This window comes from Toxotes jaculatrix, chromosome 2 (genome assembly GCF_017976425.1).
Source record: "Toxotes jaculatrix isolate fToxJac2 chromosome 2, fToxJac2.pri, whole genome shotgun sequence".
In the NCBI taxonomy this organism is placed as follows: domain Eukaryota; kingdom Metazoa; phylum Chordata; class Actinopteri; family Toxotidae; genus Toxotes; species Toxotes jaculatrix.
This window is the reverse complement of record NC_054395.1, coordinates 28714440-28727978: the sequence shown is the minus strand read 5'-3', so window position 1 is coordinate 28727978 and position 13539 is coordinate 28714440. Positions and strand designations below refer to the sequence as shown.

General features: G+C 42.0%; 1 protein-coding gene across 1 annotated transcript in view; it reads left to right on the top strand.

Annotated features, from left to right (window-relative positions):
* The first annotated feature begins 3601 nt into the window (after nt 1-3601).
* Nucleotides 3602-13539, top strand: part of oprl1 (opiate receptor-like 1) — a 65905-nt gene continuing 55967 nt past the window's right edge. The window contains exon 1 of the mRNA XM_041054715.1: nt 3602-3810. Coding sequence (XP_040910649.1) covers nt 3602-3810 — 209 coding nt within the window. The remainder of the gene's footprint in view (nt 3811-13539) is intronic.

Sequence of the window (13539 nt, the reverse complement as noted above, 5' to 3'; positions counted from 1 at the left end):
TTACTTGAGCTCGAAACAGTGATTGCCCTCGAGAGCAAACTTTACCGCCCTGGAACATTTTCCACCTTCAAGCTGAAACGTCTCCCACCGCTTCTGTGTTCTACAGAGACAAAAAAGAGAAACCAGGACTGTGCTTTTTATGTGTCTTTAACCATTTGGACAACTGTGCACATGCTGAAAGGTTGAAAATAAGCAGAGACTGCCTTCTTCCTCCACAGTTTACCTGAACGGCATGGACATTTTAACAACTGTTTGTACTGTGGGTTTCCTCTGAGGATGTGCTCTGTGCCTGCTGGTAAATGATTGTTCTACAACTTGCTGATCTCGTGCTTGCTTGCCTACTTTCAATCATTCCATCCTGACGGTTCCTCACCGATTCAGGATATTTACTGTTTAGTTTTCCTGTTGTGGAAGTTGGCAACATTCAGACCAACTTTAGCTGTGCGTGAAGTAATGCAGCCTCATTATTGATTTTACTGTGTTACTTGGAGCAAAAGATAGAATTATTGCATTGATTATTTTCCAGGTTTGAAAAATCCTGTCATAATCATATGAGCTGATGTGCAGAGTTCTGACATGTGATAAGCCTTCGAAATCAAACTGTACCTCTAAAAACTCTGTGAGCTTCACGGTGGAGATTAAAGATCAATGAGAACCAATGCAGCAGAACCATTTTTCAAATTTTACTTTATTTTTTTTTAAATTCATTCTTCTTTGTCAAAACTTGGTGCCTACATTACCCAGAAAGCCGGTCAGCCCCTGTGAGTTCAGTGGGAAACTTGCGTGTGTTATGCTAGCAGCAGCTAATGTCGCCTCGAGCCTCATGCAGAGTTGATAAGCTGGCTACAGCTGGTCTGGTAAGATCATTTATCTCCACGTCCACACGCGTAGATTTGTTTTATGTTAAAATTTGCCATCCTCAGACCCGCCTGACGCAGACAGTAGCTCTGTTTATCAGACTTTGCCTTGTTCTCTTTCACCACGCGGCTGTTTTTGGTCTGAACACCCACAGTGCCATTTTCATTTGGTGTTTCTTCAGTCAAACATTCTCTGTACAGTGAACTGAGCTGAGCCGAATTTAGTTGAAAGGTGAAAGTTTTATAGACGTCTCTGTTGTTTCAGCAGCATTTATGTTATTAGGTTTCAGTGTGAAACATGTCTTAACACAATATTGAAGTACCGTAATACAGGAAGTACAGTTTACACCTGTAGTGTAACTGTAGGTATAACCTGTCTAAATAGATTTCATTTATCGCTTACTGTAGACAATGCACCTTGTACCATTGCAGGACTCAGCAGAAAAACCCCAAAACTACAGAATAAATAGTGTGAATTGTTGAGCATAGCAGCTGATAGAAACACCACATGGCACGCATGAATCAGAAAAGACAAATTCATTCATTACAGAACGATAAATGCCATCTGAGGCTGGAAACTGTAATGAAACGCTGCGATCACTCAGGAGTTGCTGCAGCTCAGCTGATTGTCATCCTGTTGCATGTGTTCACGTTACTATAGTTAACAGAAACATCCACTGACTTTTCAGCAGATTTTAAGATCCGACAACATTTAGGTGGAAATTACTTTAGGGATCATCGCAGCATCTGAAATGTATAAACTGTTGCTACGGGCACATTGTGCTGTTAAATGCAGTCAAGTAATAAAAACATCAGTTTCATTAGTGTTTTTTTGTCTTCTCACACGTTGTGCAAGTGGTACAGCGGCCCACCCAGAGGGGCACTGCAGCCTTACATGGACACACACTTGAGGCTCTAAGTTTAACTGCTTATTCATCAAAGCTCAGGCAGCCAAAACACACAAAGCAACACACACACACACACACGCTCTGCCGCTGCAATGGAGACTGAACCTGGAAAACAAATCGCAGTGTCAGAATGGAGGGTTTGGATGTCAGGAGAGAGGGAAAGAGATGTAAACAGAGGGGGAAGGAGAGGTGAGGAGAACAGGATGGAAGAAAGAGAGCGATATTGGAGCATATATAACCCATGTGCGTTGAGCCTGGCACTAACCCTGGGGGACACTGAGCAGCGCAGCAGAGTTACTTTGCTGTTTCTGATTTGATGAATATTCATGATCAGACAGGCAGAAGGAGGGAGCCTGCTTCATGGCAGCATTTCGACGTGTTGCTACTGCAGCTCGCATGAAGGGGTGCTGCAGAGACAGAGTGCTTTGTCTATGGATCCAACCCTTTACGTACAGCTTCCTCTGTGGCACAGACCTCCACTGTTGTCCAAAAAATGTTAAGATCATATTAATAAGCCACACTGTTGCCCTGGGTGGTGTATTCTTTTGTTATGATGAATATTGGCTACTGTGGTGAGTCAATCCCACTTATATAAGCCTCCATCCATCCATTTTAGCAGCTTAGATGTAAACAGCACTGGCTGTCATGGCCTTGTGAAGTCAGCAGAACCACATCATCTGCAAAGAGAACAAAGCAGTGAACTGGCCTGGTGCCGTGGATACAGGCTGGCCAAATGTGTTAGCATTTGTGTTAGCCTGGTTCCAGACCTCTGAACTGTCCCACACATCTTCAGATAGATCTGGTGTTGTGCTGTTTGCCCCAAGTCAGAGGAACAATCGACCAATCAGAACTTTGTAGGTGGGATTAAGAATGGGGACGTCGTCAGTCTATCTCACTACATTCGTTCCAAATTCCAGCCAGATTTATGCAGCTTGTACAAATTGTTGCTAGGTCAACTTACAGGTGTTTTAAGCAACTGTTACAGCTGTTTCTGTGTCAGCTAACAACAACAATGGATAAAGTGATGTCCGGCTGAAGGAATGAAGGAAAACGAAAGTGTAGTTCTGATCTGATATTAATTCTAAAAATGTGTATTAATACACAGCTGAAAGTAGTCCCCAAACCTCCTGCTTGAGAGCTGTTAGCTGAAAACCACAGTGGGAAACTGAGCTTTGTAGACTCTGTTTGCTCTGTAGTTTGTTGGTGGTTGCCATGTAAAACGACCACTGACTCCTGTTCTTTCTCTTTTCACTGCATTAACAACCATAAATATTGATGTCACCCCCCTCATTCTTTCCCTTAGTCTCTCTCTCACACATCTTGGCGGTAATATATTCCTCACGTGGCAGTGCATTAATTTTATACTGCCGATTTTTCTTCTCCTTTTTTGCTGCTGCTCCTTTCACTTTCCTCAACCTCTTTTTGTCCTCCCCATCTTCTCATCCTTTTCTCTCCTTTTTCCCTTTTTCTCCTCTTTGCATTTTTTTCCTAATCTTCTACCCTGAATAAAACTTCTTCCTTCCTTCCTCACTCTCTTTCTGCCGCCTTCCCTCCCTCCTCCAGTTTATTTCTTTACCTCTCACCCTTTTCTTTCCTTTATTCTCCCAATCCTTCCTCTCTTTTTCCCATTTCTCATTCCAGCTTTATTTATCCAACCTACTGCTGCTTAAAACAACCTTTGTTTACACTGAGTAGCAAAGCAGGAAATCGATTGAAATGGACTGCCATAGAAAGTCTTGTGATGAAATTTCAACATTTTGACTCCCTTCCATCCAACCACACGTCTTCCTTCTTTCAGGTGGCTGTAAACCTCCCAGCCTGCGCTCCTGTTCAGAGATGGAGTTCCCAGACGACTTCCTGCTGGCTGAACTGGGCCACCTGCAGCTCTACAACAGCTCACTGTTCCAGAACAACTTAACAGGTGGCTATAACGAGACCGACGCCTTACTGCCGACGGGGGTGAAGGTCACCATCGTGGTCGTCTACATGATCGTCTGCGTCATTGGCCTGGTGGGAAACTTCCTGGTCATGTACGTCATCATAAGGTAAGACAAACAAAAGGTTAAAAAAAAAGGATTTATGTGAAATTTTGTAGTGTTAACACTTACAAACAGGAAACAGCAGTTCCAGTTCAGCAGCACATTTTCAGCCTCTAAATCAAAGGGTTTACAGTCAGGAATGATGATTTGACCACTGTTGCCATAGCAATCCAAACTGACAGGATGACAGGATGAAATACTTTAAATAATACATTTATAGAGAACCCAGTATAAACTTATAAAAAGATCTTTTCACAGTTTTTTGTTAGAGGTTGAGAGGTTTCGGTTTTGTTAGAGTCACAGCTCAGAGTCACTGCAGCTGCACTGTCTCCCTGCATCTGTCAGAGGTTCAGTCGTCGTCACTGCAGCTGCCGATACTGGTGCTGAATTATTAGTCCATAAATCAATTCACCGATTAAAAGAAAATTTCTCAGTGTCAGTCTTGATAGTGGTTTAGGTGATTTATCATTCAGCTTTTCTGTGTGAATGTCTTTGTGCTCTGGGAGCCCCTGATTGTCTTTATTTTTTGACATTTTTAGAGCAGCACTTCCCGCGGGGTCGCAACACAAATATCAGGCCAAGCTGGTCACAGGACAGGGAAGCTGAAAAAACATTTCTTCTAAACAAATTTTGATTTCCCATCTTTGACTTTTTCTTGGGGATTATTGAATATTTTTTTACCTCATCAGGTATTTGGATAAGATAAGATAAGATAAGATAAACCTTTAATAGTCCCACAATGGGGAAATTGCACAGTAAAAACAATCAAAGAATAAATTGTTATCCAGCACTTCAGCACACGCAACCTACGATCAGATGCTGCAGCTCGTCTTAGCTTTTCTCCAGAGGTGAAAAACCAAAAAGGTTTCTTAGGCTAACAAACATGAAATCAGGTTATCAATCATTATGATAATCAGTAGCTGAAACATGGGAGGCCATCAGGCTCCGTCAAACAAATTTCGCCAAATATCGACCACTCAAGGTGATCTTTCAAAGCACACAAGCCACCCTCAGCACGCGTCTTCATGCGTCCACGCGTGTGTGTACACATGTCTCATTGTGTAGATTTTTCTGTGGGAAGCCTGGCAGGCAACTGTCTTTTCATGTATGGTTCATGTGTGGTTCACTGTGTGTGTTACTGTGTGTGTGTCTGTGTGTGCGCACAGTATTCTCCCCTGGATTTGATGGAAACGAGCGTAGGTGGACACGTGGGTGTTGTGAGTTTGTTGGCCTGGTGGGCAGCTGCTGTCTGCTCATGTATATCATGTTGAACCAGGAGACTGTGTTTGTGTTTGTGTGTGTGTGTGTGTGACTTTGTTATTGTTGGGGTACTTTGCTGTACTTTTGCTCTGTATTACAGCTCAGTATTTGTTTGCTCAGGACAGACGTCACCCTGCATCAAGCAGGCCGTGTAACACATGACTGACAGCTCTGTCTTTGGTTCTGATTTTCAGACTGAGAAAACATGGTGAGAAATGTTGTCGAATGACTGTCCACTAAAATAAGTTTCTGAGTAGCCACAGTAAAAGAATTCTGCTTCATTATATACAGATGAAAAGCTCCAACAGACGAACACCATTCTTCCAGAGGACATTTCCTCATTTGGTGTTTTGGTGATGGTGGTGGAGAGCACTGTTTATCACTTTGCTCAAAATCTCCCGTAGGTGTTCAGATGGTTTGAGATCTGGTGACTGTGAAGGCCATATTTCTGATTCACATCAGTCTCAAAGCATCCAGTGACGCCTCGTGCTCTCATGTGGAAGTATCTGCAGTCGTAATGTTACTTCACTCCTTCATTCAGATGTTTACTTTAAATCCTCACCCATCCAAATCTATAATGCCTGATTTAGAAAGTTGCTCTGGAGCTCTGGGAGTTTTGAAAGGTGAAAGTTTTATGCCTAAAAAATGAATTTGTGAGACTTGTAGTGCAAAGTTTTCTAAGATACTCTGTTTTTCTTAGACAGTTCATTGGATTTTAATTGACCCACTGTGGGTTCAACCCCAGCTGCACATTTTCTTTTAAATTACTTTTTCTGAGATCAACTATACATCTATATTTCTCCCAGCGTCCCATATGGTACAGCAGATTGAACAGCCAACAAGTAGCAGCGAGATATTAATCCTGTTCTTTGGCTTCTTCCCTCATGATATGAAGTTTTATTAAAAACATTGCAACAAATCGCTCGGCTGCTGATTTGACTCAGTTAAGTTTCTACTGAAATGGAAGGAGCGGGAATTCACAGAGACAGTTTCATTCCAGACAGGTTTTATCGTGGTAACTATTCATAGTCCTGTGTGAACACATGTGGCTCCACAGAACTGAGAATACTACAGTTAACCTTGTTAAACGTTCTAATTAAGTGATCTTTGATCAGTGCTGTTTACAGTTTTCTGCAACTTAATGAGATGTTATTCAGTTCAAGTACGACAGGAGCTCATGGTGTGTGTTACAGTATTATCTCCATGTTGCACTCACTTCCTCTTATATATAATTACTCTCCTTTTAAACCTATTCTCACTCTGACATGTTGTTGTGTAGATAGGTGAGAGTCACACTCACACACAAACTTCCATCTGTGTCAGTTCCTTCACTCACACATGAACTGTGCACACAGATTTACTCATACACAAGCACACACACACACAGGTGTTGAATCACTGCCGTAGTCGCTTCACCCTCCTGCTCAGCAGTGTCAGCTCAGTTGTTGTCCTCAGTAAAGATGGCCGCCCCCGACGACTTGCCCCCATCGAGGGTGTCAGAAGTCAGCAGCCTCCGTCATTTAACCGTGTCAGGTTGGATGAAAGGGCTGATTGCACGAGATGGCCGACCGCAACACTCGCCATCACCAAATGAGGCCGAGCAGAGTGCAGGTCTCTGCCCTTGTTAGCCTCTGATCCTCGGTGAAGACTCAGCAGCGAGTTTTTGTGATCGTGATACTTTTTCTCAGAACAAGATAACATGTTACTGTTGGAGACAACCAGTTGTTTAACCTTTTTTGAATGCGCACAAGTTGGCGATCAGGAGCTTAACTAAGGGATGAATAGAAAATGACAGTGGAAGAGTGATGTGTGCTGACCGCCCACACTCTGGGTCAGAATATTAATTCAAAAGATTTGTATTTAAATATCATTTTTATATAAATATCAGCCACTTTTTATACATTAATGTGTATTTTATTTCTATTCTGTGTGTTTTTGTATGTTTTCCATTCTGTTTAAAAGCTGTGCTACACTACCACACGTATTTACGTGGCCTTCAGTCGTGTTAATGAATGGTGCAGGGTGGTAACTGACCTACAGATTGGATTCGTTTGGAGCTGAGACTTTTCTCGCTGTATCTAAGTCTGGCTCCATAAATGAAACTGTAATGGATATGTTTTTTTTTTTCCCCCATTACCTTTTTCTGGCACTGCTGCATTGACCTCCTTACTTGTCGTCTGCATCAACAAACATATATAGTTTGTGCCAAGTGAACATACGACGCATAAAACTCCTCAGTACCTTCGGTTTTCCTCGTGTCCTATTTACAGAGACCACTAAGTGAAACAGCCCTTAGCTAGTAACTCATGTTTACAGTGATTTTGAACATGATGCACTGTGACAAATGTAGCAAGCACATACTATAGGGAACACAATACATGCCAACTTCCTTAGCTCAAGAACAAACCATGCAGAAATAATCGCTTAACAGAATGAAGTTAATTTATTAAAGTTATGTAAATAAATAACTTGGTATTTTCATGAGCAAACCATGGCTTCATTGTCACATGACTTATCAAAAGGCTTCACAGGGCAAAGGGTTCACAGCCTTAAAATCAAATCTTAAATCTGAGTGTGTTTTCACACCACCTTATAAGCTATACATGTGCATTATCACTCCACTGGTAAATTATACTGGTTGTCAGAGGCACCTCAAAGAGCTTGAAAGCATTAAAGAATAATCCCAGACTGAGTGCAGGTCAGAGCATCAGCCGAGTGCTTGGAATTTGAAGATGTCCAATTATCCCAAAGACTTAAAGAATGTAGCTTGAGTTGGTATTAAGGTGATGGATTGTGGGTAATTACCTGGGATAGACTCATATCTTATCCATGCGGGACGTAGCAGGTTCAGGAGCTGAAGTCCCATAACAGTGGGCTGCCTGATCAGCTCACTAATTCATGTGGAGAGGCTGCAGAGAGGGAAAGAAAACAAGAAAAATGTAAATGAAGTCTGTTTTCTCAGTCGGCACCAGATGTGACATTTGGATGCAGTTTTTTAAGAAATACTCACAGCTTAGAAAAGTCTGAGTCATTCTTTTGCAGCAGATGGGAAGCGGTGACATTTAACCTACACAAACATATGGCCGCACACACACACAGACACACATATTACTACTACTGTGTTCAAAGGTTTCTTGACCGTAAAAGGCAAAACTGTACAACTCCATCCATTACCATCTTCTGCCCAGAGACCATAGTAAATATTGCAGTGACTCACATCACTCACATGTGTCTGGGGGGCGGGGGCCGGGGGGTATGAATGTTGTAGTTTGGGTTTAATGCTGTTTCAGTTACCAAGTTATAAAATCTTAATTTGACCAGCAGGGCGAAGATGAGGAGGGTCAATCAAGGGGTAACTAACACAGCTAACTGTGATAGGCTGAGAAACCTGTCAATCAAGTGAATGTGCCTGAGTGGACCTCTTCTTAAGCATTTCTTTTAATAATAGAACAAAAATTATCCTAATTATTATTTAGGGTCATCTGCCTAAATAACATACTCAGATATATCAGCTTATAACTGCCGCACTAAAAGGGAACTTCACAGACTTGTACACATCAAAGTGTGTTTACCAGTCCTGGGTAGTGCTGCTGCATACTAAAACAAACAAACAAACAAACAAAATTTTCTAAAACCATGTTAGACGAGGAATACAAACTGTTCTATCCTTCAGAGAATTTGGATGTTGCTCGACCAACGTGTCAACTACCATGGCTTAATGAATGAACGATTATTTTTTTGGGTGTGGGTGGGAAAATGCTCACTTCACAGAAGAAAGAGTCAGTTTCAACATTAATCACAGAACAAGATCCTGCCACCAAAGATCTCAGCATTCAAAGTACTAAACATGCACATGATCACCTGCATCCAATATGTGACAATATTAATGAAAATTTCTTTTAGAGTTATTCTTTTTTAATAAATGCAGTGTGCACATTAGTAACACGACAAGTTACAGTTAAAGTTGTTAGCCCACTGACTGAAATAATGGGGAGAGTCGTACATTTAATATATTATCCTGACTCTGATGTTTTGAATCAGCTGATATTCTCAACTTAACTCCACGTTAGTTTATCTGTGTGAGAGCTGATGTAGCTCAGAAAGCTCTGATAGAACTGGAAAGTTCCACTGTAGATTTAATATCTCACAAACTTTACTTTGCCCTTCATGCTGCGCTGCCTCTGCACTTTTTCATAGCTATGAACATGTTGTCACTCTTCGGTCCAGATGGAAAGATGTGACATTCAACCAACACAAATACAGACACACACTGTTGTGTAATTACTGTAAACTGTCTCCTTCGTGGTGTAGCTACATCAGATGGAGGAGTGATGGAGAGAAACAGACTTGTGCTTCTCACGTGTCAGGTGTGATGGAGGGAGGCAGGGACGGTGGGAGGCCGGCAAGACGAGCGAGCGGCAGAAAGAGACAAAGAAAGATTGACAAAGACAGAGTGGAACTCTGGGATTTGGTTATTTAGAGACAGAGATGCTGCCAAGGATTATGTCAAGTGGACTCCTCCCATGTTGAAGACAAAGGAAATCAAAAATTGAAAGGGAAAATAAGAACAAGTGGGAGGATACATCAGCACACAAGGCACACTAAGAGTTGGGGGCGCTGTTTTTCTGAATGTGGTGGGTGGGGGGGGGGGGGGGTGGGCGACCTTCTCTGTGTGCTGGTGTTGTTCCAAGCCAACCCTGCCTCTTAGAAATTACGCAGCAGCAAATAAGTTTTGCAGGAAACGTGATCATTGGCTGGATTGGGTTCAGAAGCAATGTTGTTTGACTGAGTGAAGCGCTTAATGACAGCAGAGTCGCCAGGAGGTGGTTGCGGAGGATGGCGGGCGCACAAAGCACGTGACTGCCACACGTGAAAGGCACAGAACATGTAATATAGAGAACTCCTCCTGGCCATACTGACCGTGAAGCGAGTAAGTTAAGCTGGGACCATAAAGTGTAGCAGTCTGACTTTTCCAAATCAAGTGGCTGTGTTCCAGAGTAACAGTCTGTTTAATTTCCCTCTTTGTGCTTTGCCAAACAGCTCTTCACGGCTGAGCCCTGGTGCAGAGACACTACTTGATTGTTCAATTCAATTTCCTGATGAGAACACTGATACTGGTTGTTTCAGCAAAACCCTGGATTAGGTGAAACACTGTGTCCCAAAAGACCGTAATACAACACCCCAAGTACTTAGGCCTCTACCCAAGTACTGCTGACTTTTTTTATGCATTGAATATACAGTTCAGGAAATACTGAAATATCCAGCTATACAAAGTCTATACCGAACCTATAATGCATAAAAATGTGTGTTGTTTTAGGATCAGTACAATAAAATGTACTGAAGTGATTTGATAAGTTCCATTCTTGCAGTAACGCTGCTGTATTATTGACATTTGGACATTTGCAGACAGGACAGACAGACAGTCAGGAGGAGGCGTTCAGCTCTGGTGGGCTCCAGCCCAGTTTAACCCACAGGTTACAGTTAACAAAAAGGCCGCGCTCCCACCCACCACCTGGACCTTTACACCTTAACTTTTCCCTTCTCTGCATAAAGGACGCACTACGTCCTGCATTAACAGTGACCTCTGGCACTGGACAGAAATTCCAAGGGGCAGAATTGTCCAATATGGACAGAAGCTCTAGTTCTCTAGTAACTGGACTAATTAATCACACGTAGGTTTGTCAGACAGAACGCAGCAGTAAACCTAGGATGAAGATACTTGATTTGGCTGAGACTGCTAAAGCATTTTCTTATCGTACAGTATAACTGGAGAGGACTGTGGATTTTGTCCAGCTTTAAAACTGCAGCTACATGAAGAGGTGATCCCTGCAGGGCCTGTATGAAGTGGAGGAATAATAACAGCCACGCATAACTCTCACTGTACATTTGTCTTGTGCGTACTGTTATAACAGACCTGAAAAATTCCAAACCTATCCATTAAACATTTATTGCCTGTTTTATCACGGGATTCTAGTTCAGCATCGTCAGCTGCTCTTTTGCATTTTGTCTCCGTTTGTCTCTTCACTTTCTATCTGTATTTAAATTTTGTTTTTAATTGCATTTTAATTACATACACCACGAATGGGTACACATAAACATACACAATATGCAGATATAGCAGACACCATCACACACACTCGTACACGAAACTCCTCAAAGCTAAGTTGACTTTTTGAGAGAAGAAAGAAAAAGTTCTGTTTTGTTCAGGTTTAGTTTCTGATGGAGCAGCAGTTAGTTCAGATGGAAAGTAAAAGCAGCAGACAGCGGTTTGTCCAATCCAACTCCCCCTCGTAAACAAAAAACATAAACCATAAGAGGAACAGTGCAAAAGCCATCACGCAGGATTAATTGAGGATCTGTCTGTCAGGAAGCTTCTTTTGCATTTTGTTTTCACACTTTCGCTTTATTAGCACTTTTCCTGACAGCGCTGCGAGCTTAGCGTGTTTTCAGTTCTCAGCGTCAGTCAGAAAACCGTGAGAGAGGAAGAGATTAAACTTTCGCCGGCAGAGCACCGCAGTGCAGGTGCGTTTTCAGCTCATAGCCACAACAAGAGCTTGTGAGCATTTGTTTAGAGCTACAGGCTCAAAAACAAGAAGGTGGACCACAGGGAGGGAGAAGCATTACGCTGAATACAGCACAGAGCAGCTGGGAGACAGGGAGAGGAGAGGATGGCAGACTGAAGCTGTGTGAAGCTGTTCAGATGGAGCAGTTTGTTTTTTTTGTTTTTTTTTTTTGTTGAGGGGAAAAAGTGCTGCCTGGAGGGATTTTTGTAAAGTAAAAGGGTTCTGTTTCCATAACAACAGACTGATCTACGTTGGACACTTTAGGACATCATTAGCCCATAGCAACAGAGACAGGAGAAAACAAAAAAAACAAACAAAAAAAAACTATCAACAACAAGGCAATGGATGAAGAAGGAAAAAAAAAAACGCATGGCAAACCTAAGGTGTCAGACAGCTGTGCCCACAGCTCAGGGAGCAAACAGGCTCTAAGTATCTGCTGAGTCTCCCATCTCTCAAACGAAGCTGGAGTATGAGCTGGTCGAAAGTAAGAGCGGTGGTTTGTGTGGCTGAGCCTGTAGCTTAGCTTAGCTTAGACATTTATGCATACAGTATATAACCATGGCCTCTGGGTAATTGTAATGGCTATGTTTTTACTACTTTCTGACATTTCATCTGATATTTTCCATAAACTAAAAAAATGAATCCATAAACTGAATTAAAAATCAGCGAATCATTTTGTTAAAGGTGGGATTTTTTTTAGAATAGATCCAGAGATAATTCAAACCTAAGACCATATCGCAGTATTTATGTTTCCGAACCACCGACTTCTGCTACTTTCCAAGATAGTCCTGGTTTGAGCGTCTGCTGTTCGATGTAAAACCACTTTAAGTTGTTTAAAACTAATTTGATTCTTAGAGCACTTTTCAAACAAAGCCCGTTTGATTTTTTTGTGGTGTTTAAATATTAGCTTGCCTCTAAAGAGCAGCTCCGGAGGAGTGTTTTGACGTGTATCTTGTGCTTTTACAATAAAAAAATGACACGTGAAGTATCCAACTATGACAGCGCTCTGAATGGCTGAAGATGCAGCCTCTGCAGTTTAAAAAAAAAAAAAAAGATTAAGATGGCTGAGGCATTTTTCTCAGAGCTTTGATTTAGAGGGAGTGATGACAGAACACAAATCAGTGGGACACTGGGTGTCAAAAAGGAACATAATTCACACAAGTCTCAAGCCTGTCATTACTGCATCACGGAGACAGCATATAAACTATGAAGAAACACATTTATATGAACAACACCAAGCTGCGAGACAACAAAACAAGGCACAACAAAAGGTGAGAGGTGATGCAGCTCAGCTGTGCAACACGCAATTAGAAATTCATGCTGCTTCTTGACTGATCTGCCTCAGCAGAGATCTCCAGTGTGGGAAAGGAGTGAGGAAGGGACGACTCCACAGAGAGAAGGGAGACAGGTACAGAAGAAAGATGTCAGGTGAATCTTTACTGTCCCTGGAGACCTGTGGAACACACCTGAGCCAGTTCAGGGCTCTACACTGATTGGCTGAGTGGTCAAAACAAATATGAATGTTGCAGTTCTTTATTTGAATCCCCAGATGCAAAGTACATTGACTCAAAGGTGTTTATTTTCTTTTATTTCCTGTTCTATGAGCACATAATGTAAACTGTATCAGGGAACCAGAGGAAGGGAAAAGCAGGGGAAAGAATGTGAAGATACTTATCTGTCTTCTTTTTATTTCATCTTTTCTTTTTATTACCATAACATATTCTCAGAAATATGACTTTGTGATGATAAACTGTTCACTGATGTCTGTCGAACGTTTATCCCTGAAACATGAAACTGACAGGAGCGAGAATTACAACGCGACGGGTCTGTTTGTGTCAGCTGTGACCATCTGCTTTGGAGCAGATCTGACATTTGAACTGAGTTTTCTGGACCAGAGTCTAATTAGGTTGTG